This window comes from Aspergillus aculeatinus, assembly GCF_003184765.1.
Source record: "Aspergillus aculeatinus CBS 121060 unplaced genomic scaffold BO66scaffold_23, whole genome shotgun sequence".
In the NCBI taxonomy this organism is placed as follows: domain Eukaryota; kingdom Fungi; phylum Ascomycota; class Eurotiomycetes; order Eurotiales; family Aspergillaceae; genus Aspergillus; species Aspergillus aculeatinus.
Genome location: NW_020291492.1, coordinates 341,124 through 363,497, shown reverse-complemented (window position 1 = coordinate 363,497; position 22,374 = coordinate 341,124). Strand labels below are relative to the sequence as shown.

The following is a 22,374-nucleotide window of genomic DNA, read 5'->3' as shown; positions in this document are numbered from 1 at the left end:
GAATATGTACAGTCCAGCCGATTGCAGCCTACTGCTGCGTATGCACCACCACCTCGGTGGTTTTCAAGATGCCAAGCTCCGTGCGATGCAGCCGCTGCTCATCCTCCTCGCGATTGCCACTGTGCGCGCTGTTCGAGTCTCCATCGGAACTTCCCTCCACCGTGATATTGTACATCGAATGGGGCGCTCGGGGCACCATCGACTTGAGCGTGACGTCGGCACTGCGTTGGCCATAATGTTCGGGGTAGTAATTGCCGTATGCATTGCGTCGTCCGCTGGTTAGGTTGCGCGTGCTATCCAGTAGCGATTTGACCAAGGTCTTGAGACTAGGTAAGCATGCTGCGATGATAGCGACATTCAATTCCACGCTGTTTCCTGTTGTCAGTCTCAAGCCTCAGACGGTCACCGAATGGCTTCGACATACCAGTTCCACACCATGAACGTATCATTCCTGCATATTGTGTGAGCTAAAAGGCCCCCCATAATACTCCCAGACCGTCACTTACCGGTACACATCCGTCTCCTTGAGCACTTTGATCTGAGCGACAATTTTGATGACTCCAGCAACACAAGCCCTAAATTCAACCCAGATCAGTTCGATTCCCGCGTACGAAGAGCTTAGTCACGTACAAATATCCCAAGCTCAGCACCCCAATCAGTGACGCCTTGGTCCGTAGGTTGACCTGGATCTTGATAAACATCGGCACCGGTAGTGTGGCGAAAATGACGTCCGTCACGAGGTTGGTAACTGGAATGCGATCGGTGTGAGCCTCTGCGAATAGGAAAGACGATTGACGTGACACGGGGGGGGAACGCACTGCTGTTCCACAGTCCGATGGCCGTGAAAGTACCAGAATCGAAACAGCGCGCGTTGGCCCTCAGACTATAATCCCAGGCTGCAGCCACAGGGATACACTCAAGGATCAGGGTCAAGGCGCAAGCAATAGTGAAGGCGATTAGGAAGACTATGATGATGAGCAGCAGGTTCAAGACTCAGGCGTGAGAGGCCGACGAACCAATCGATCCAACCAAGGCTTTTCGCAGCCAACTCTGCGCGAATCGTCGCAAGAAGACCGCCAGGGAGATCTTGACCAAGCTAAGGCCAACCATGACAATAATGGAATGGAAATAAACCACTTTGGCCAGGTACCCAAGATCCTCGTCGGAGATATCTTTGTTGTATCGACCGACTCCATGCTGGGTTTCAACCACGAAGCAAACGAGTACTCCCACAGCGCAAAGCTTGCATGGGGGTATACTGATTAGAACATGTCGATCTTCTCCATCACGAACCATGCAGGTCAAACCAGAGTCCACTTACCCACGCCCCGAGTATATTGTACTCCTCCGCATTGAACTTTCGCAGCACCAGTCCGCGCACATAGCACCGTAGCAGCACGATCAGCGTGGACAGACCCGACAAAGTCCCAACCACTGCCAAGATGGTCGGGGCGTGGGAGGAGCCGGCCCCAGTTCGCGGCCAGAGGGGAACCGCCGTCATATCGGCGAAGAAGAAGTCACTGAACACAGTGACAGCAAGCCATGAACAGCGATGTTGAGTTGATACATGGAGAGAGGAATCCTAGGACGAGTAATCCTTTTTTTCTTCCTGCCTGTGCAGTCTTCCACAGGAATCACAAGGGACGGTCGACCGTCTACGAGGCGCAGCCAAGAACGACTTCTGCACGATCCGGGCCTGAATTTCCGATCCTTCTCCGATCCCACATTCCGTGAAATGTTACGTCTTCGGAAGTTCCATCCACTTGGGGAACCAGGCCGGGAGGTCTGGAGCAGGATAGAAGGTGGGTGGCACTCGAGAACTAAGCGAGTCAATTAGCCTCGGCTGTCCGGCCGATGGGCTCGAAAGGTCTGAAGACCCCCCTCAAATCTCCTCTTTGGCCAGGCTAGCAGGGATAATGCAGACTCTAGTGTCACTTTCTCATCTATTTTGCTCACGCCAGGCTCCAGAAGCCCCCGACGCCGGTAATTATTGCTTCGCGTGGCGCTGCAGGGGCAACGTGGCAGGCATCCTTCATGCACCCTCTAGCGTTCAGCAATCCCACAACGGCGTGGTCGACTAGAGACATATCTAGATAGAATCTGGACCCCATGCAAGACATACACTTGGTGTTTGGGGTAGACAACGAGACGATCCGGACGATCACGGGAGGGTTCGACCGTGGGAGGGAGGGAAGATCGAACTCACAGGCCAGCAATCGCACATTTCCCTGAATCTCGCACTCCACCGGACTCCATTTCGGACTCCATTTCGTGTTCCTCTTTTCCTCCGGCCGGAGTCAGGTTGTCAAATCGGGGAAGACGGATGACAGCGGCTAAGAGCGTAGTGCGGCCGACGAAGTGGTGCTAACGGACCCACTAATAAGCACTAACATAGATTAAAAGATATTAATTATCAATTCTCGACCACCGGCGCCATCGCCTTCCCGCGCTCAAGGAACAATTGAGTGCTCATCCAGTCAGGGGTGTCCCTGGCTCCCAACCGGGGTGGGAGGCAATTTGTCGACTCAGAACGCGGGCGGCGCAGGGACCCCTGTCCACGCTTGGCCACGTTCAGCCCGCCCTCGAGATAATTGCTTTGCCACCACTATGACAGGTCAAACGTTGAATCCGGGGGAATAGATCATTGCACGATCTCTCTTCAGTCGATAACATCTTGAACAAACAGACGAAGTCTCGAGTTGTAGAGACGAGCAGACGGAAACCGTCACCGAGGATACCGGCTGCTCTCGGAAACGAAAAGACCCTTAGCGAACAAAGCAAGCCCCCCCCCCCACTATCGGTTCGAATTCCGGCTAGAACTGTCTAAAATTGCATTGTATGGCAGGAACTATGCGTGTTCCGGTATGCTTCGCACTTTAGTTGCCGACGGTGCAGCGACTAAGAGGTTGTCGTCCCAACTGGTGCCATTTGGGGAGTTTCTCTTAGGGCTATTCGCCCGGTTCCGACCTCCAGACGACCACATGGGCTGATTAGCTTCTTTTTCCCACGAGGCAGCAGCCTTTCCTTGGTCTTCTTGTCTTATCAGGGGCAAAGAGGAAGGTCCCAGGGACAGGACTATATAGAGGTAGTGAGCGACCAACTTTTCTGTAAATCTGTCAGCCCGCTCAGTTCATTCTCGTCCGGTGACTGCTGTTATCATGAAGTTCTCCCTCCTGTCCACTGCGGCTGTGGCTGCTTTGGCTGCTTCGCCAGCCGCTGCCATCCTCGGCACCCCCGATGCCGTGGATAAGCTCTCCAGCAAAGCTTTGGCCACTAAGTTGGCCTATGAGGCCGCTCATGGCTCCAACTCAACCTGCAACATCAAGAATGCGGCAGTCCGTCGCGAGTGGTACGTCTCGCCTTCCCGCGCTAAGCTTGGGAGAGTTCGCCAAACTCATTCACATGAAACACCAGGTCCTCTTTGGCACCCGCGGATCGGAAGAAGTACACCGATGCGGTGCTGTGCTTGATGAGCAAGCCCCCCAAGTCCGATCCCAGCTTCGCCCCTGGTGCCCGTAACCGGTTCGATGATTTCGTCGCGGTGCACATCAACCAGACCTTGTGGATTCATGGCACTGTAAGGCGCCTTGCTTCCCCCAAATTAATTCTCTCCCAGCTGATTGGATGTAGGGTAACTTCCTCACCTGGCACCGGCTGTTCACCTGGGCCTACGAGACCGCTCTGCGCGACGAGTGTGGCTACGATGGTTACCAGCCCTACTGGGCCTGGAACAAATACGTGAACAACCCGATCAACTCGCCTCTCTTCGATGGCACCGAGTACAGTATGTCCGGTAACGGCGACTATGTTGCTCACAACGGCACCCCGGCCACTGCCTACACCACTCTTCCTCCGGGTGTGGGCGGCGGCTGTGTCACCAACGGTCCTTTCGCCAAGTAAGCCATGCCCTGACCTTCCCCAAACACTCTCCCCCAGTTCGTCCTGTCCTAACGAACCACACTCTAGCATGACCGTCAACCTGGGTCCCGTCGACCCCACCCTGCAGATCCCCGGCCTGGTGGCCCAGAATGGCACCGGCCTGGACTACAACCCGCGCTGTCTGCGCCGCGACATCTCGCCGGTGGCCGCGCAGGGCTGGACCAAGACCAGCGACGTGATGGACCTGATCCAGAACTGCGACGACATCTCGTGCTTCGAGTGGACCATGCAAGGGTTCTTCGAGGAAGGGTTCTTGGGCGTGCACACGGCCGGCCACTTCACCATCGGCGGTGACCCTGGAGGTGTATGTACCCTTCGCCAGTTCTCTTCCATTTCTCAATCCTCACTGACAACCCCAACACACAGGACCTCTACGCCTCCCCCGGTGACCCGGCCTTCTACGTCCACCACGGCATGATCGACCGCGTCTTCTGGATCTGGCAGAACCTCAACCCGGCCAACCGCACCTACGTGGTCAAGGGCCCCGACTTCCTCGACGGGCTCATCCCCGGCCCCAACACCACCATCCACGACACCCTCTGGATGGGCAACCTCACCGCCTCCCGCGAGATCTATGATATCTTGGACACGACGGCGGGAACTCCCTTGTGTTATATCTATTTGTAAGATTAGAACGTTGTGCTGCTCGTGTCTGTGGCATGGGCAGCGGCATGATAGAAATTTATAGATTATTTTGTTTCAGGTTTTTGCTTCTATGACTGGGGGCAGATGGCTTTGCGGGTCAGCCACAGGATCAGCCACCGCAGCCACGGAGGATGTTGCGAGGCGAAAGCGGTAGATCGTGGCAGAGTCGGCGGGCCGGGGTATTTGCCGAGGTTATTTTACCTGCCTGTCGGGGACTAACCAAGACACAGAAGGTCCGCAACAAAAGAGGTACTAAGGCATTGAGGTTCAATGCTCTGGGAGCTTCAATTCTACAAGTGCACCTTGGCCTGGAGCTCACCACAGCCACGCAGTAACACTCTTTCTTCCTCTCATTTATGGTCAGACTGTCGCCCCCTTAGCATTGTGGATCGCGATGGTTAGTTTACGGTAACTCAATGGACGAACCCAACTCTATGAACAAGGAAATCTATTTTCATGCTAATGACATCAATCCGTGGTATATGTGTACAGCCCTCAACCGTACAGCTTCTTGATCTCGGCCACCACCGCGTCGGTGACCTCCTTGGTGTTGGCCTTGCCGCCCAGATCGGCGGTCAGCACGCCGGCCTCGCACACGTTCTCGACGGCGGTGAGCAGCTTCTTGGAGGCATCCGCCTCGCCGAGCCACTCGAGCATCTCGGCGGCGGTCCAGAAGGTGGCGACGGGGTTGGCAATGCCCTTGCCGGTGATGTCGAAGGCCGAGCCGTGGATGGGCTCGAACATGGAGGGGTTCTGGCGGGTGGGGTCGAGGTTGGAGGTGGGGGCGATGCCGATGGAGCCCGCGAGTGCGGCGGCCAGGTCGGAGAGGATATCGGCGTGCTGTTTGTCCCGTTAGTTTGGTCTTGTCGGAAGGGTGGGGGGAGAAAGGCTCAACTCACCAGGTTGGTGGCGACGATGGTGTCGATGGTCTCGGGCTTGAGGACCATGCGGGTGGTCATGGCATCGACCAGCATCTTGTCGACGGTGACATCGGGGAAGTCCTTGGCGACGGCCTTGGCGACCTCATCCCAGAGAACCATGCCGTTGCGCTGGGCGTTGCTCTTGGTGACCACGGTCAGGAGCTTGCGGGGGCGCTTCTGGGCAACCTCGAAGGCGAAGCGCATGATGCGCTCGACACCGACGCGGGAGAAGATGGCCGTCTCCGTGGCGACCTCCCAGGGCTTGCCCGTGTGGGAGCGACCACCCTGGCCGGCGTACTCGCCCTCGCTGTTCTCGCGGATGATGACCCAGTCGAGGTCACCGGTCTTGCAGTTGCGGAGCGGGGACTGGGTACCGCGGAAGACCTTGGTGGGGCGGACGTTGGCGTATTGCTGGAAGGGCTGGCAGATGGCCAGGCGGAGACCCCAGAGGGAGATGTGGTCGGGGACGTCTGTTTGGTAGTGGATGATTAGATAACCTTCCATATGCGGGGAAGTAGGAAAAATCAACATACCAGGAGCGCCGACGGCACCGAAAAGAATGGCGTCGTGCTTCTTGAGGGAGTCGAGACCGCCATCGGGGATGTACTTTCCGGTCTTCTTGTAGGTCTCGGAGCTCCAGTCGTAGTTGGTGAACTCAAGCTTGAAGGTCTTGAGGGTATCGGCCAAGGCGTTCAGCGCAGTGATACCGGCCTCGACGACCTCGGGGCCAATGCCATCGGCGGGGATGGAGGCGATGCTGTAGGACTTGAGGAGAGACATGGTGACTGGGTGCGAGGGTGGTATGAGATCGATGAGAGGAGAGAAGAAGTCGGTATCAGCGCGTCGATCGAGGTTTATATCGTATCTCCAGCCCCCGCGTGTCGCCCCTCACCGAAGGAAGGATTCACCTCCATGATCTCAGATGGGTGGAGGGCCGGACTTGCACTCCTCCGCGTCTCGGAGCAAGACATCTCCGGCACCACACGGATGGTCGGGACGGGTTTGCATCTGGACAATGATGACGATCGATGCAGCCCTGCGGGGTGATAGAATAGTGCGGTGGATAACGTGCGAGAGTTCGAGAGGCAGGTTTGTGTGGATGCGATTGACGGATTGATTGTTGTTTGCGAAGGGGAGCAGATGGACCCCGTTTACGGAAGACCGTGGCGGGCGGAAGAAGACTACGAGGATTGCAAAAGATGCAAACATCCCGCTGACTGGAGTTTGCCCGCGGCATTTTCTTAAGGTTGGGGGTGAATAGTGACTACCTTACCAGTATCGTCATTATGTGGAAATTGAATGGATTTACAGTTCACTCTGTCGGAGCCGACAAGAAAACAAAAAAAAAAAAAAAAAAAAAAAAAAAAAAAAAAAAAAAAACAGCGCAGAAGGGATGTACCGAGTAGGATAGTGCTTGTTGGGAGCCCAACTCAAAGCCCACTATGTCAAAAAGTGGAAGCGGGAGCAAAAAGGCAATCCCCCGAACCAGAATCGAACTGGTGACTTTTCGGTTACAATTTCCATTACAGCCGAACGCCATGAACCAACTAGACCATCGGGGGTTGTTGTTGCAGAATCGGTATCCAACACACATTGTATAGACCCTAGCACTAATCAAAAGTACAAGGAAGGATATCGCCGCGCCACTTCCCCTGCCCGATCCGCCCTCCGCCGCTCTGGCGATACTGACTCCGCGACCGATACTGACTCCGCCGGCCCTACACTGCTCCTGCTGGGAAGACTGGCGGCGGAGATTCCCCGCGGCATCTCATACACGTTCGATGGCGGCACTTCTACCCCCGGTGGCGACTTGACCACGGTCCGTTCACACTGGTACTGATCTTGTTTCGCTTCTCGCCATCGTTCGCGCTCCGCCCACCCGCTCAATGGCAACTGGGACCACTCCTGCATGCGTGCATTCTTGGGGCGCATATCAGCGGACTTGCGGGTGGTCTGCACCATCATGCCTCCGTGCGAGGCATTGAGCTCGCGGATGGTGGTGAGGGCCTCGAATAGCGCTTGCTCGGTGTCGGCAAGCCGCTGTTCGATCAGATTCAGATACCCAAGTGGAAGCCCTCTGGCTCAGGTCAGCACCCGGTTGAAATACCGCCAAACGATCTTCCTTACCGTTTACCGCTTTCTGGATAGACACACTTGGATGGATCGGGGGAGCATTGTGTGCAGACTGGACTGAAGGCAAGTAGGCGGGTTAGTTGGGCTTAGATCGAGCATGTACCGTACATCTATAGAGCGGAGTCACATACAGCGTGCGGTCGCACTGGCACACGTTGGAGTTAGAAGGGTGTTCCCAGTGTCTACTCTCTAAGTCTCGTTCTTCCTGTTCTACTAACCTTGCATTTCTTTTGCCTGCATGGCTCGCAGGCAATGGGGCTGAGCGCTTGTTCGGTATCTGATTCCCTGAGTGTCATTCTACTAGTAATAGCGGGGAAATACATTTCTGATCCACTGACCTGACGGCATTCCGATTCTAATCGGACTCGATGAGGATGATGGTAGAACATAGACAGCTATTAGATTCACACAACTACCCCGTCTGCATCATTCCGACCGTAGATATCACCTGTTCTACTATCGTTCGGCTCCTTGCCACCATTGACTCTTTACCAGGGCACCTCATCCTCAGGTATGGGTTGCAACTCGGGCCCGGGGAAAGAAACCTCCGGCGGGGGTTTCCTTCCCGGGCTGCGGCAGTCCAGGGGAACCCGCTGTGTGGTTTCTGCCTAGTGCCTCTTGTGGCTGCCTGACCGCGGGGTCATGTGATATCTCCAACATATCACGTGATGGCATAAAGCAACTCCGACCATGTAAGCCACCCACTTATGCACCGTGGTTATTCATGGGTGCAGTAAATATCAAAAGTTCCATATGGCCATTGCCCTCCTATCCACCATCACCGACTACAGATGCACCTAAAGTCAATATCCCTGCTCCATCTCTCTTGTGATTCCAGATCCTTCTTCTTCCACATCCAATCCCTTCTCATAGCTACATCAAGAATGGCCTGCCTTTCATCACCACCGAACACAACCTCGCCGAGCGACTCTCCGAGATGGCGAACTAGAAACCATATCGACCATTCTGCATGCACCGCGGCTACATCAGGACGGGGATCTAAGTCTTTGAGAGAGATCCGATCGACTGAATCCAGGCTACCGGGGCCTATTAGAGGAACTCAGGTGAGGTTACTTTTCTTTGTACTTGCACTTTCAAGGCCATCCTCATGATACATACGGCGTCTGTTGTATACGAAATTCATTATAAGTAAGAGAATCGATATTCAAATGGCACAGAACCCAATCCATTTCTTTTGGATGTAGATAACCAAGCCCTTTGCTGGAGGGGTAGGTGACAGGTGAATTTGGTGCATATTCACCGACTACCACCACGGTGAGGATTGCAAACGCAGCAATGATGGCTGATTGAGTATGTTCCACCTGTGAGCTGGCCCCCCCTCCCCTCTACTTGTCCTCTTGCCAATTCTACCTGATCACTCAGTGAGGAACTTTCAATCCTTCATCCCTCATCTTCATCCTTGTTCTGTTTTTCCATCACCATCCTCGCCTCACCACTATCACCACCTCACCAACTCACCTCCATCCTCATCTCACTTCTAATCTCATTCTCCAATCCGCCCTCTTCCAAGCTCACAGCTCACAGTCTTCTTCTGACTTCCATTCTACAATGTCACCTTTGACCACACTTCCATTCCCATCATCGTCCCCAACTTCGCCCTCATCTTCATCCTCATCCTCATCCCCCTCCCCTTCCCTTTCCCCATTCTAGTCCTTCATTTTCTTTTGTCTCTTCGCATGTCGTCTTTACTTGTATCATTGTTCCATCACGACCCAACTTCCTGTCATGTATGAAAAGAACACTCTCATCGACATATTTCACCATGTCGCCTTACCCCCCCAGCTTCCTGGAAGTCCAGACACAGAGCCGCAGAAAGTTGACTACGGCCTCATCGAACGCCTACGCAGGGCCGTCAGAAACCTTCGCCACTATGCGGAAGATGACACAACGACTGTCTGGAAAAGCCTTGATGAGACCCTGAAAGAGTGTCGTGCGATTAACGATGGCAGGGTCCACAAGGCAGCTTTGATGAGTGCGTTCCAGAGGCTGAGCCCAGACCACCCTATCATCGTGCACGTCGTCGAACACAACGCAGCCCTCCTTTTTCATCAAGCTCAGTAAGTCATTCTCGACCCCGGTGGAAGACCCCTTGATTCTGACGCACTTCTCTGCCAGGGACGATACCAGTGTGACCGTCGAAGCCTTCGAAGCCTCACCAAGTGCCGAGCCCACCATTGCGGCGCCCGGTGCGCTACAGTGGGATTTCCCTGGGGTGGCGATATCACTAGACAAGGCAGAATTTGACAAGCCATCTCTCCAAGAGAATATCGGGGAATTCCTGGAGAGAGCCAGTACGGAGCCCCTCGACGAGTTTGCGCCAAAATCACAAAAGGCGGGCGTCAAGGTGACTGAAACAAGAGACACCATGGATCCGGACTTGATCACCGACTTTCTGATCACAGTACTCGGCGTGAATGGCCGTCGAACCCAGCCAGTTCTCCTTCGCAAGCGCATCAAAGACGATGTATGCTGGAACAACGCGGAGCGACCGTGGCGGCGTAGCCCTCTTTGGCTCGTGCTTCGTGTCTGCCTCCAACGCCTGCTGTACTTGCGCTTGGGCAGTGAATTGGCTCGCGTCTACTACAAGTCCCTGCTCTGTGTACTTCTAGCAGATCTACTGAGAGACCTCGTGGAATCACGCGCGGTGGGCCCGGAGCAATGGAGCTGGTTGAGGGCCAAACTTTGCCGTCGCCTCACCAAGCTGGAAACTATGAAGGATTCTCTATGCCCAGAGTCACAGGCTGCCTATACCCGACTCGCGAACCACCTGGAGCCTTTCTACACGGAGCAGATTGAGATTGCGAGCAGTGGCATTCAGCAGGAGTGGCATGACTTTAAGAAGAACTTCTTGCGTAAAGTACCAAAGCTACCACTCAGGGCTGGTGCAGCAGAGATGCACCTAAGTCTACCCAACAGCATATCCTATCTCCGCAATATCCTGCAACAGCCTCATGATGTTAATCCGAGGTCCCGCAACACGAATCCTGTCCACCCGGCGAGCAAGGCGAGCGCAGATATGACGGACGAGTTTACCACATTGTTCAAGGTTTACTCATCCCTAGCTGAGTTGGAGCAGTCAATAGATTCCGGTGAATGGAGGGCTCCAGCGGCTGGCCTAGTTCAGAGCATCGGCGCTTGCACTAAAATTGCCGACAGAATCGAGGACTATCTTCAAAGAGTTGTGGGCGCCTATGACAGAGATCCGGAGCAATTCAGCCTCTTCATCTTGAACATATTTGAGCTGTGGGTCTATATGGACAAATACGCGACCGTCGCCTATCCGTTGCTTCTCGAGTTCCATCCGGTATTCAGCCCAGAGCTACTTGATGTCTTGCTCCTCTCTAGACGAACCGACCTAGACCGTCTGCATGCGATTCAACTCCATCTTCATGAAAGATGCGCGACAGTAGATGACTCGAGCGTGTCAATCTTTGCAGACCCGGCTCCGGGTTGCTTTGCTGATCGATACATGCAGCTCGACGTCGGGAAAAGCTTGAGAGAACTACAGGAAGCCATTGAACATGCATCTCAGGCTTCAAGCCAGGGAAAGCTAAAAGAGCTCCAGAAAGTGAATAGAGAGTTCGAATCTTTGACTACCGAGTTGTCATCGAGTGACTGTAACCAGCGAAAGAACCCTGACGGTACTCATGATATCCGCGATTGCAGTCACTGCTACTACTTTCGAAGTCGAAAACGTCTAGAGATCAGCGCTCATGAAGCGTATCTGCCTTGCGACGGAAAGATGGCCGAAAAAAGAGCCATTGTTTTTGAGTTGGAAATCCCCGAAGCATTTGCCGCCTACCGCAGTGCTACGTGGCATCTCATTGTTCGATTTGGTCCTAAACTAGCCTCACCGAATGCAATGGCACCGATGAAGCTGCTGAGTGAGTACGCGAATCTTTCCGGATACTTCAGAGAGAATGCACTCCGCGGAGGGTTCTCTCTAGCCTCGCCTACCAAGTCGTTCTTGGATACCCATTACAAATGGCGGCAATTACCAGTCGCCGAGGAAAGCGTGCTGCTTCCGTTGGGTTTGACCTTCAAGTACTATGATAAAGGTCGCAAGGTATGGGGAGGGGACTTGCCAAAAACACTCACATTTGCGCATCACTTTGCCCTTGCCCTCCCATCGAATCTCCCCCTTGCACAGCTATACTCTTCATCAAGTTTCGCTCCGGACGGTCCAGGGCCTTCGTCATATGAAGCTCTTGCGGAATCACGGAAGCGTCCTTCTGCAGTGACCGTCCATGAGTTTCTCGCACATCAGAGCTTGATGGCCGGCAAGCAACGTCGGTGGATTTCGATCCTTTCTGAACTCGGATCGTCGAACATCAATTTCAGCGCGCACGAAACAATGGCCCTTCTGCAGCATCTCGCCTTGCAGGCTGGCCCCTGGCAGCAGGGAGAATCTTTGAGAGTCATACATTCTTTCTTCCACGAAGCCGTCTTCTGCAAGCGACTGATTCAACAAATTGATCAACACGTCTCGTTGATCACCTCGAACTGGCGTGAGGTCATGTACATGGAAACGATGCTGACTTTGACGATGCGAGTGTGCAGCCTGGGGTGTGATGAAGTGTCAAGATGCGCCAACGAACTGCTGCTAAAAATCCGCAGTGTGACGCATCGTTGGATCCACCACCTACGCAACGAAGCACGCAAAGCTGTCGAGGTCGATGTCGCGGACAGAACAGCGCGATACTGCTTCTTGGCCGCTCTCCTCTGTCGCCGCACATTTGATCGAACGACTAGCGCCTCAATTGATGCGGCCTCCACCCAAACATGGATTGAAGCCACACTTTCCATGCAGGAAAGCCTGGTCATAGATGCGAGTAGTTTCGATGCATTCACTCGGAGGATGCTAGTCCGCGACATCAAGATGTCAAATCGACTGTGCCAGGTGATTCAGTTCGCGGTCAGGTGGTATCCCTCAAGCGTGAATGCAGCCATCGACAGAGTATGGTTCAGTGCGCGTGAGGGACAACATACTATCTGGCAGCAAGAAGAAAATGGCTGGATAAATTCCACAGCCTGCGGTACTGATGAAGAGCGAGATCAATATCGCCGGCTCCACATCCTGGAAGGCCACTTCTTGATCGACGGCAAGCCTCTGGGGAAGCTCCCAGCCGACATCCGTAACTCAGATGTGCTCAAGGAACTGTTCGGCAACGAGAGACTCAGTGCCTTCCCTTCGAGTCTGCCCGGGATGAGTTATAAACTGGCGTTGGCTAGGAACGGCTATGAGGTTCACTTGGGTTACCGAGGTCAGGACCTCGTGATCTGGGCCTGCAAGGAGAGCCAAACTTTGGAGCATGTTCCTCGGTCTGTGTTTGGCAGTGGCACGAAACCGGACTTACCATGCTCCTTACTTCGTGATTGTGTGCACTGGATCAATATCAAAACGGGAATCCTCCAAGCGAGGCGTATACCACAAATCTGGAGAGAGAGGCCGGGCGACTGGAAGATCAACATCCGAACCCAGCAGGCTAACCGACGCAAGTCATATCTGATTGACCCCCGTTCTCAACTCGCAATGACGATAGCTAGCATTTTCTCTCATTTCGAAGAAGCCGCAGAGCTGACAATCTATCAACCGCCGCAAGCCATGCTCTCGGTCGAGTTGAAGGCAATGAACCTCAGATTCTATGTCAACCAGAGACAGCGCCTGCAGTGCACTCAATTGAGCGCAGAGATTGACCCCAATCAAGACGCTGGTACACTTTATGGACTCCAAAGTATGCTAGTACTTCGAAATGTCTACAATCGTTCACAGCGCAGTATCATTGTTCCCGTGGGCAGCATCAAAATCGAGCGCCAAGGCATACATGTTTTGGTCAAGAAAGAGAACAATGGGAACTATGGGAGGTATCAGATTGACGGAGTTCTCGGTCGGCTTCACTGCCCTGCCGAGCCACTACTTCTTTACACAAAAGCCCAGCTTCATGCATTCACTTCCTTCGTCTCTCCGGACCCGCTGACAGGGCGTACCGGTACAGAAGAGGCATTGGCTTGTTTAAAGTCCGCCTCCTCGTTACCGTGGAGACCTCTCGAGTCCAACATCGTGGATCTGTTACGAGGAATCTCCGGGCTCACGCCGGTGCGGGAGTACTATCCTCCCGGAAAAAAGGTCCAACAGATGGTGAGGTGGAATAAGGAACTGACAGTGTCCATACAGCATGAAGCGTATCAGACAACCATCGAGTCGATTCTGAAGAGGTCACAGAGACTTTCTCTCTTCCAACCAGGTATCCCGCCTCGCGGAATCAACACTAGCGGGAGTCAAGTATATCTGCGAGATAGAGCTCTTGGGCGCCGCTCTTTGTACGAGCGATCGGACACATGGAACGAGGACAAAGTGCAAGAAATCGCTGATGAGGTATATGTATCACGTGCTAGATATCGTTCGTCCACGCGGGCGAAGAATGTGCGTGAGATTGTCTCCCTGCTCCGAGAACGGCCTTCGGAGATCGCCACGACGGATCATCTCGCTCATGTCATACAGCGCTGGGACCACGTCGGGGGCTATGACCGCAAGTTCATTCCCTCCACTGTGGAGGCCGCCATATCGATTGACCTTGCGGCCAATTGGGGTCGCTTGGTTCGGCTTTGCGCTGAGAGTCAAACGCGTGATGTACACTATTTGATGTTCAACCTCGGTCTTATAGCCTATTCGCAGAATGTCAGCATGACAGCCCTTCGTGTCCTAGCAGCCTTTGTCACTTTGGACGAGCTGAAGAAGATAAGACTACCCTACCATGAAGCCTTTGACCACGTTCGCGAAAACGGCAAGCCGGGTTCTCGATTGCTTCTCGAGCTGGTGGAACCAGCGTTGATCAAGTTTACAGCTCCGACCCCGGTCAAGAGGCCTAAAAATTCTACCACAACCTTGACAGCAGCAGCTAGGGCTGAACATGAAAGGGCCAAGGAAGAACACGAGTCTCAGTGTGATAGCGAAAGTCAACGCCTCGTGACCTTCATTCTTTCCCAATGGCCCTGCTTGGAGCCCTCAGTCGATGGGTTCTCGTCAGAATTTGTGAACGTGATGGACGCCCTGGACCTAATCAAGCCAGTATGGTCGCGTCGTTACAAGAACATGCAACTTCTTGCCCATATCGAGGAAGTACAAAAGGTATTGAATGCCCACGGCCATGTGAGAGCCAACAGACCACAGGATTCACCAGCAAGCGGACACGTGGAGTACTTTGAATCGCGCTCTGGCAGTCATCCAAGAGTTGCAGTTGAGCTCGGACGTGACCTGCTCCCTACACCAGGCCCGCCGCTCGCGCAGGCTGAACACCACCATCAGAAATGCGCGAAAAAGAAGCCCCACCATCCCACCAACCGGCGGAGAAGACGCGATGATCGGTCAGTGTCTACGGAAGAGATCGCTGAACTTGAAAGCATAGTGAGAAGCATGATCAACTCGGACTGTCCTGTGAAATCCAGATATGGTCGAGACTTGCAAGTGAGCATCCATGCGCTGAGGGATAAAGACCAGAAAACGAGCAAGTCCCGATCACCCGAAGTGTCCTACTGGAAAGGGCTCAAGAGATACAACGAGGAGATTCGAGATACGCAGGATGTGGTGGACTCTCACTATCGGCAGATTTGTTCAGCTCTTCTAGCTGGGGATTCGAGACTGTATTGGTTGCTGAAAGGCAATATCGCACCATGCATCACCACGGTCACTATCTTGCAGCAGCTTAGGGGGTCGCTCGTACGGTTCGGGCCGCGAATGAAAGAAGCCATTATATCATACGCGCTCGAGATCGTCAAGCTACAACGCCTGTTGCGGATCAGAGAATTCTTCGCTAGACGTGATGACAGCCGGCTCGATCAAGAGTACTGTCAGAAGGACCATGCGGTGTGGAATTACATGAAATACTCGGACTGGATTCTCGTTGAAATCGATGCGAATATGCAGATACGGCAGGAACAGGTAACGGTTGCTCTTGAAATGATCGCTCCAACCTCGGGCTCGAATTCTGTTCTACAGATGAACATGGGACAAGGAAAGACTTCAGTGATCACGCCGATGGTGGCATGCGCGTTGGCCAATGGCAAGATTCTCGCTCGGTTGCTCGTGCCAAGTGCGCTTCTCACCCAGACGGCTCAGATTTTACAGACACATATCGGAGGTCTTGCTGGTCGAGAAGTGCTGCATATCCCGTTCTCCCGACGAACGCCAACAACGCCGCAAGTGATATCAGAGTTTCGGAGATTACATGAGAGCACACTTCGTCAATCCGGTATCATCTTGGGTGTTCCCGAACATGCGTTGTCCTTCAAGTTGAGTGGTCTTCAGCGAGTTTCCGATGTCAAGATCGCCGAGGCTACTGAAATGGTAGCGATCCAAAAATGGATCGATCGACATGGCCGGGATATTCTCGATGAATGTGATTTCACCCTCGCGGTCAAGACACAGCTCATTTATCCCAGCGGCTCTCAGCTTGTTGTCGATGGATACCCCGATCGCTGGGAGGTCACGATGAATGTGTTAGGGTTGGTCGCGGATCATCTACGAGACTTAGCACGGGAGTTCCCGCGCAGCATTGATGTGATCGAAAGGGAAGATGTCGCATTTCCGATCGCATATTTGTTGAGAAACGACGTTGAGTTGGCTCTGATGAAAAGAGTTGTGAACGATGCTTGTACTGGTCGGGGTGGAATCTTGCCGATGCAAGGTCGCGGCGCCGCTGAGATTGAGGCCGTGCGCATGTTTCTTTCAGACCCGGCCGTTGATGACTCGGTCACCGAGAGTCTCCAGCAGATCTTCGAGGATAAGCCTCAGACGCTTAAGAGAATGTATCTGCTGCGAGGCCTGCTGGTTCATCAGATCCTGCTGCTATGTCTGAAGAAGAGATGGAATGTGCAATACAGCTTGCATCCTGACCGAGACCCAATTGCCGTGCCATTCCATGCCAAGGGTGTTCCATCGAACCAAGCGGAGTGGGGTCACCCAGATGTGGCCATTCTATTCACCTGCCTTGCATTCTATCACGAGGGTCTGAGCCAGGAGCAATGTCGACAGTGCTTGGAGGCTGTTCTCAGAGCGGATGATCCGGCTACCGAATATGACCGCTGGACGGAGACATCAGCAATTATGCCAGAAAGCTTACGACACTGGAATCTAATCAACGTGAACGATTATGATCAGGGTTTTATGATCTGGCAGCATCTACGGTTTTCGACGACGGTGATCAACTACTATCTGAAGAACTTTGTCTTTCCTGTGCACGCAAAGCAGTTTGCTATCAAGCTTCAGATGTCAGGATGGGACGTGCCTTATTTCAGGAACTCTCCCGACACCTCTGACGGTACAACGACTGTAAAACCGGGCCTAACCACCGGCTTTAGTGGGACCAACGACAACCGCAGATTGCTACCCCTAACGATGGAACAACACGATCTTCCCGAACTGTCGCATACGAACGCGGAGGTCCTCACCTACCTGCTCCAGCGAAGGAACAGGGAGTATCGAGCTGCGGTCTTCAAAGGAAAGCGTATGTCTGAAACAGAGCTGCTGTGTAGCTTGACCAAAACCAAAGTCCGCACCTTGATTGACGCAGGCGCTTTTGTCCTCGAGATGGACAATCTGAGCCTGGTAAAGACATGGTTGATGCATGACAATGATGCCCAAGCTGCGGTTTACTTTGGGCCGGATAATCAGCCGCAGGTTTGCTCACGAACAGGAAAGTGTCTACCACTGATCGCAACTCCGTATGCGGATGATATGACGGACTGCTTAATCTATCTCGATCAAGCACATACTCGAGGTACAGATCTGAAACTCCCGGCAGATGCTCGGGGAGCCCTTACCTTGGGTATCAATCAGACGAAGGACCATATTGTGCAGGCAGCCATGAGGCTCCGACAGCTCGGGACAACGCAGTCTGTGGTTTTCATCGCACCTCCACAAGTGCATCATAATATTCTTGACGTCTGCGGCAAACACCAGGACGAGCAACTCGACTCCTCCGATGTTGTGTACTGGCTATTGCACCAGACCTGTGCCAGTAACAGGGATCTCGAGCCGCTCTACAATGCGCAAGGCGTCGACTTCTGTCGCCGTATTCAGGCCGCTGAAGACTACCCTAACTTCATTAAGAACCATCATCAGCGGAGGTACTACATGGGGATCCTGCAGCAGCCCGAGCAGCAGTCTCTGGAGCAACTGTACAAGCCGGAGCCCACCGATGCGAGCGATGGAGACTCGGATTCGTCGAATGATTTCACATATTCGGGCCGAGCCGCCAGCTTCATTGAAGTTCTGCGACAGCGACGCACGGAAGGCAAAGATATCCACCATTCGGCCATCGCCAGTTCAGCGCAAGAAGAAGTCGAGCAAGAACGAGAGGTTGCTTACGAGGTTGAAGAAGAGCGGGAGGTTGAGCGTCCTAAGTTGCTGAAGCCGTACATTTACCCCGGCTTGCATCAATCCCTATCGCAGTTTGGGAAGACTGGTTCCCTCGAGGGTGTGGGGTATGTGACCGCGGAGAGTATGATACTTGCAACTGAACTAGGTGGCAAGTATAAAGACCAGGTGGTTCCGAGCCTGCCGCATCTATACGTATCGGTGGAGTTCACCAAGACGGTCAAGCTGAAGCCTGGAGAAAAGATGGATGAACTGACGGTACGTTACTCATGACTAACGATCAAGCCTCCATGTGCTGACAGATGTAACTCCCTCAGCGCCCGGTGAACTGGCTACTTTGCAACATCAAAACTGAGATGGCAATTGTGGTCACCCCCGAAGAAGCCGAAGACCTGATTCCCATCCTCCGCACTGAGGCAGCACCATCGATGCACCTCATGACCTACGCAGCGCCGGTCACCAAGCGCATGCAGCACTTCAGCAACCTTGACTACTACACCGTCCCCCCTCTCCCGGTCGCAAACTATGTGCCCGCCTTCCTGGCGTTCGAGGTTGGCATCTTCGCTGGAAGACTCTATTTCGGCCCCCGTGAGTACGAAGAGATCCTGGACCGCCTGGCTCTCGAATGGGACGATGTGGCCGGTAGCGCGGTGACTCCTGCGGAAGGGTCGTCACTCAACATGGCCTTCCTGCAGGAGTGGCTGGCGTTGAGACGGCAAGGCCAAGATATATCCCATACGCCGATGGGCTATGTTTGTCAAGGCCGGAGGCTGCGTTCTGACCACCCATTCTTCGTGGAGTCCGATACCCGCAAGACCACAGACAGTTTTCTCCCTTCGTCTGGGAAGACTGTGAGTTTTGAGGAGCAGGAAGAGTACTCTGATAGTAACGAGGGAGTGGAGGACGAGGCGGAACAAATCGATCTGGGCGTGGAGGAGGATGAGGACTTCGAAGAGGACGAGGACTTCGAAGAGGAGATTTAGGGCGCTGCAAGGGTAAGGACAGGAGGATTGGAGAAAGCAATGAGTTTGGTGTTGAGCTTTTGTGGGAGGATGTCACGGGAGGTGGTCATGTATTTGTGGGAGCTTTCAGAGTGGTATGCTGTTCATGATGTCACATTCTCGTGCCATCAATCTACAATGTCAAGTATCCCGATTGTTGAGATATGGCTTGGATTAGATGCGTGCCTGACATTCAATCATGGTGGTTGGAAACTAGATGTTGGCAAGAAAGTCCATAGGACGAAGGAATTCTGAGAAATTCAATGATGCTTCCGCAATGGGGATTTCCCAGACACAACTTGAAGCGTGCTTACGGCGGGCTACTCGTCTTAATCACATTGCTGCCTGACCAACCACTTAAGCGCGCGCCACCTTAACCTGCTCACCCCCCTCAAGGATCTAAACAACGCGTGTTCCCCCCCGCATCAACTATAGTACTTTAAAGACATTATAGCTTCACCGCCCAACGGACCGCTTTTTTTTCAAACCTGACCCTAATATTGAAATTATATAAAGATTTTGTAATACAAATCCTTAATGTAAAAATATCTTCGGCCTGAAATATTCTAAGTTTCCAATTGCCCTGAAAATCATAGTTATGTGACTTGACTGAGGCCAAGCGGGCTTCGATCTTCCGCAACCACTAATACTACACCAGCTCCCTGACACCTCTCGGTTCTCCTGCGTAGCTGTATTATTTTTTTTGTGCCGCCGGTTGAGCTGAGTTGTGGAAAGCCAAGTACCGTAGTCAGCTGGCTGCGCCACAGTAAGCCTAGCTGTTGATGCGCATAACCCAACTTGGGAGCCCGCTCCAACCCGTGCGTAAGAACGCGTATTGTGTGTATGACACTACGCCTTCTTCTGATCTAGGTCACCAAGGCAGCGAATCTGCAAGCCCTGCAAAGTACGGTAGATATATACACAGTCCCATTGCTAGTGTTGTGCTGTGTCGTCCACGTACGTTGTGCTCGTCCTGAGTGCAGCCGCCCTGTCTGTTTTGGGTAAGTATTGTACTTTACTAACCCCTTCTCGGTAACATTGGGCTGTACAGCACAGTACTTTTATAGTACAGTACTTTTGACCAAGTCATCCAGATCGATACCTCAGACTCATACCAATCCGTGTTCGGTTTCTACTTTGGCGGAGTGGCGAAAAGTTGATCAGCTTTGGTTCACACATTTACATACAGTACCTTGCACTTTGCATCCCCCCCTAGAAGACCAATCGGATCTTTCCTATAACCTTCAATATACAAGTCAGCGTGGGACTTTTAGATGTAGAATTCTGGAACAAGACTTTCGTCCTGTACAGCACTTTGTCCGGTAGAGATCAATCGCTCCCCCGTGCGATGGTTCGTGTCGCCGATTTATTATCTGGGCCCCAGACTAGGGCAGGCGGCTTTTGCACCCTACACGTGCTTGTTGTTTTCTTTTGTTTATTTTTTTCTTTAGTTTACTTTCTGTTTATCTTTATTTTTTGTTTACCTTGTCCATAAATGTCAGTCAGCCTTGCCGTCAGCCTTGCCCTACTTCTTAGTCTTCCTCCATAGTTCCTCCACCAGTCAACAGCCCGTTCAACGCCCATTTCATCGACCAAACATAAGATACCATTAAAAATCCACTGTTAAGGCCAGAAAGCACATTAATAATACACCAAAACGTATAGAAAAACATTTGTTCCCATCTGCTGGCTCCGTGAGGAGCTTCGACGACAAGCCTCTCAATCCGCATCCGCCATGCTCACATCACTATCGTCCCCGCCCGCATGAAGCTCATCGCGCGCCACCAAAGCACTGCGAATCAGGTGTTGGAGCTGTGCAACGCGACGCGTCCGCTCCAAGGACCAGGGCGCGCCGACGAGGCTGTAGATCAAGTCCACCGCGCCCCCCAAGCGGCAACACGCCTCTATGACCAGCCCCAGCCACGGCCGGAGCTCCTCCGACGGGTCCGGGTCCATCAGAAGGACCTCACGTCCCCCGCAGATCTCCACCAGGGTCTGCCATAACTCCGCTTTGGTCATGGTGAGTTTCTCATCCCACTTATAAAGCAATTCGGTCGCTCGGGTGTCATAGTCTGTAGCTGCTGTGCCTGCCAACTTCTGCGAGGCCAGCTTTTGGGCTTCGCTGCCATGCAGACCCCGTAGCGCTCCGCCCGTCAGGGATTCGTCGTAAACTTTTAGCAGGCCGAGTAGGCTTGATCGGAAATGCAAGGTCCGGTACAGCTGTTCGGCGGCCTCGATCCCAGCGTGGAAGGGGAAGGTTGTGCTCTCGCGTGGGAGACCGAAGGAGGCCCAGTCGGCCTGCAGGAGGTTGTTGAAGAGGGCAGCGGCAGGTGGAGAACGCCCGTAGACGAGGCTGGGATCGTTTTGAAGGGTTGGTCGGAGAAGGATCGGTCGGACCTGGGCAGAGTCATCGAATAAGTATAAGTCTTTCTTTGCTCGAGGAGAATAGAGTAGATGTGCTTGCGGGGGGCAGAGAAGAGAAACGGTAAGGGATATATGACGATGCTATAGACACACCTCTTCTTCGCCTGCATGAGCATCTGTAGGTCTCAGGCCATGCATAATTGTCACAGATTGAAAGGCATAGTGGCTGCTTCCATGGCTCATCGTGCCCTTGGTGTGGGTGTATAGGGGCCTGGGTTCGGCGCACGATTCGGCCTAGTATAAGAAATGTGATACTGCTTGAGAAGGAAGAAGGGTGTCAACTCGAACATTCAAGAAATCTCTTGAAATGTATGGAGTTATCTTCTTATATATCCATCTTCGTCCACCTCTATCCATTCTGTCGACCTCTGTTCATCTGTTCAGGTATGGACATCAATAGAGAAGAAAAATACCTCCCAGTTTGTCCTGCTGCAGAGCAGCAATTTCCTCTACCTTGCTTTGCCGACCGGTGCTGTTCGCTATGACTCCTAAGTTGACGAGGATAAGCGACGTGTCTTGCCATCAAGCCGGAAACAGAAAAATCCAGGAACAATCCGAGTTTGTTGTACGCTAACCTACGTACTACGGCATGATCTAATCAGAAACGTGTTAGTATACACTTTAAACCTTGAGGGAAAGGTGGGGAGGGGGCGAAACGGGGCGAGCTGAGTCGAGATAGGAAGAGGTAGGAGTGGGCAGAAAAGGATAGATATCAAGCTCTTCCCTGCTAGTATTCGTTGCTATGGCTGTCGATCTGTTTCGCATTTATGTACAGTACCTCAATGGTCGCTGTGGCTCTACTAATGGCATAAGTTACCACAAGCAGGCCACAATCGTGCTATGTGGCTTGTCAGGCTGTGATGCTTCCAAACCATGGGGTGGCCTCTTTTCCTCACGCATCCAGAGCTCTCGGAAG

General features: G+C 53.1%; 6 protein-coding genes and 1 non-coding gene across 7 annotated transcripts; 2 read left to right on the top strand and 5 right to left on the bottom strand.

Annotated features, from left to right (window-relative positions):
- Positions 1–28: 28 nt before the first annotated feature.
- On the bottom strand, positions 29–1,575 carry BO66DRAFT_349577 (oxidoreductase; the record flags this gene model as incomplete). Its single annotated transcript, XM_025644687.1, has 7 exons — positions 1,322–1,575; positions 1,017–1,242; positions 819–965; positions 631–748; positions 507–575; positions 428–451; positions 29–371 (listed from the first exon to the last, which is right to left on the bottom strand). Exons 1-7 carry the CDS (start codon positions 1,499–1,501, stop codon positions 29–31), a joined length of 1,107 nt encoding a protein of 368 aa, XP_025504186.1. The 5' UTR covers positions 1,502–1,575.
- Positions 1,576–3,158: 1,583 nt separating this feature from the next.
- BO66DRAFT_471356 (tyrosinase family protein) lies at positions 3,159–4,566 on the top strand (the record flags this gene model as incomplete). The annotated part of the gene is made up of 5 exons (XM_025652852.1): positions 3,159–3,349; positions 3,415–3,577; positions 3,631–3,896; positions 3,967–4,243; positions 4,306–4,566. 5 exons carry the CDS (start codon positions 3,159–3,161, stop codon positions 4,564–4,566), a joined length of 1,158 nt encoding a protein of 385 aa, XP_025504185.1.
- A 513-nt stretch (positions 4,567–5,079) lies between these two features.
- On the bottom strand, positions 5,080–6,610 carry BO66DRAFT_428742 (putative tartrate dehydrogenase; the record flags this gene model as incomplete). The annotated part of the gene is made up of 3 exons (XM_025650423.1): positions 6,038–6,610; positions 5,484–5,974; positions 5,080–5,424 (listed from the first exon to the last, which is right to left on the bottom strand). Exons 1-3 carry the CDS (start codon positions 6,282–6,284, stop codon positions 5,080–5,082), a joined length of 1,083 nt encoding a protein of 360 aa, XP_025504184.1. The 5' UTR covers positions 6,285–6,610.
- A 370-nt stretch (positions 6,611–6,980) lies between these two features.
- Positions 6,981–7,066, bottom strand: BO66DRAFT_t154. The gene has a single exon. It is a non-coding gene; the product is annotated as a tRNA-Tyr (tRNA).
- Positions 7,067–7,118: 52 nt separating this feature from the next.
- BO66DRAFT_471354 (Zn(II)2Cys6 transcription factor domain-containing protein) lies at positions 7,119–8,132 on the bottom strand (the record flags this gene model as incomplete). Its single annotated transcript, XM_025652851.1, has 5 exons — positions 7,976–8,132; positions 7,856–7,914; positions 7,769–7,782; positions 7,632–7,694; positions 7,119–7,581 (listed from the first exon to the last, which is right to left on the bottom strand). The coding sequence occupies exons 1-5, from the start codon at positions 7,983–7,985 to the stop codon at positions 7,119–7,121; spliced, it is 609 nt and encodes a 202-aa protein (XP_025504183.1). The 5' UTR covers positions 7,986–8,132.
- A 1,251-nt stretch (positions 8,133–9,383) lies between these two features.
- On the top strand, positions 9,384–19,304 carry BO66DRAFT_374048 (uncharacterized protein; the record flags this gene model as incomplete). Its single annotated transcript, XM_025645575.1, has 3 exons — positions 9,384–9,715; positions 9,774–18,291; positions 18,351–19,304. 3 exons carry the CDS (start codon positions 9,384–9,386, stop codon positions 19,014–19,016), a joined length of 9,516 nt encoding a protein of 3,171 aa, XP_025504182.1. The 3' UTR covers positions 19,017–19,304.
- A 579-nt stretch (positions 19,305–19,883) lies between these two features.
- Positions 19,884–21,641, bottom strand: BO66DRAFT_428740 (uncharacterized protein; the record flags this gene model as incomplete). Its single annotated transcript, XM_025650422.1, has 6 exons — positions 19,884–19,931; positions 19,996–20,026; positions 20,058–20,077; positions 20,222–20,269; positions 20,778–21,431; positions 21,552–21,641. The coding sequence occupies 6 exons, from the start codon at positions 21,639–21,641 to the stop codon at positions 19,884–19,886; spliced, it is 891 nt and encodes a 296-aa protein (XP_025504181.1).
- Positions 21,642–22,374: the final 733 nt, after the last annotated feature.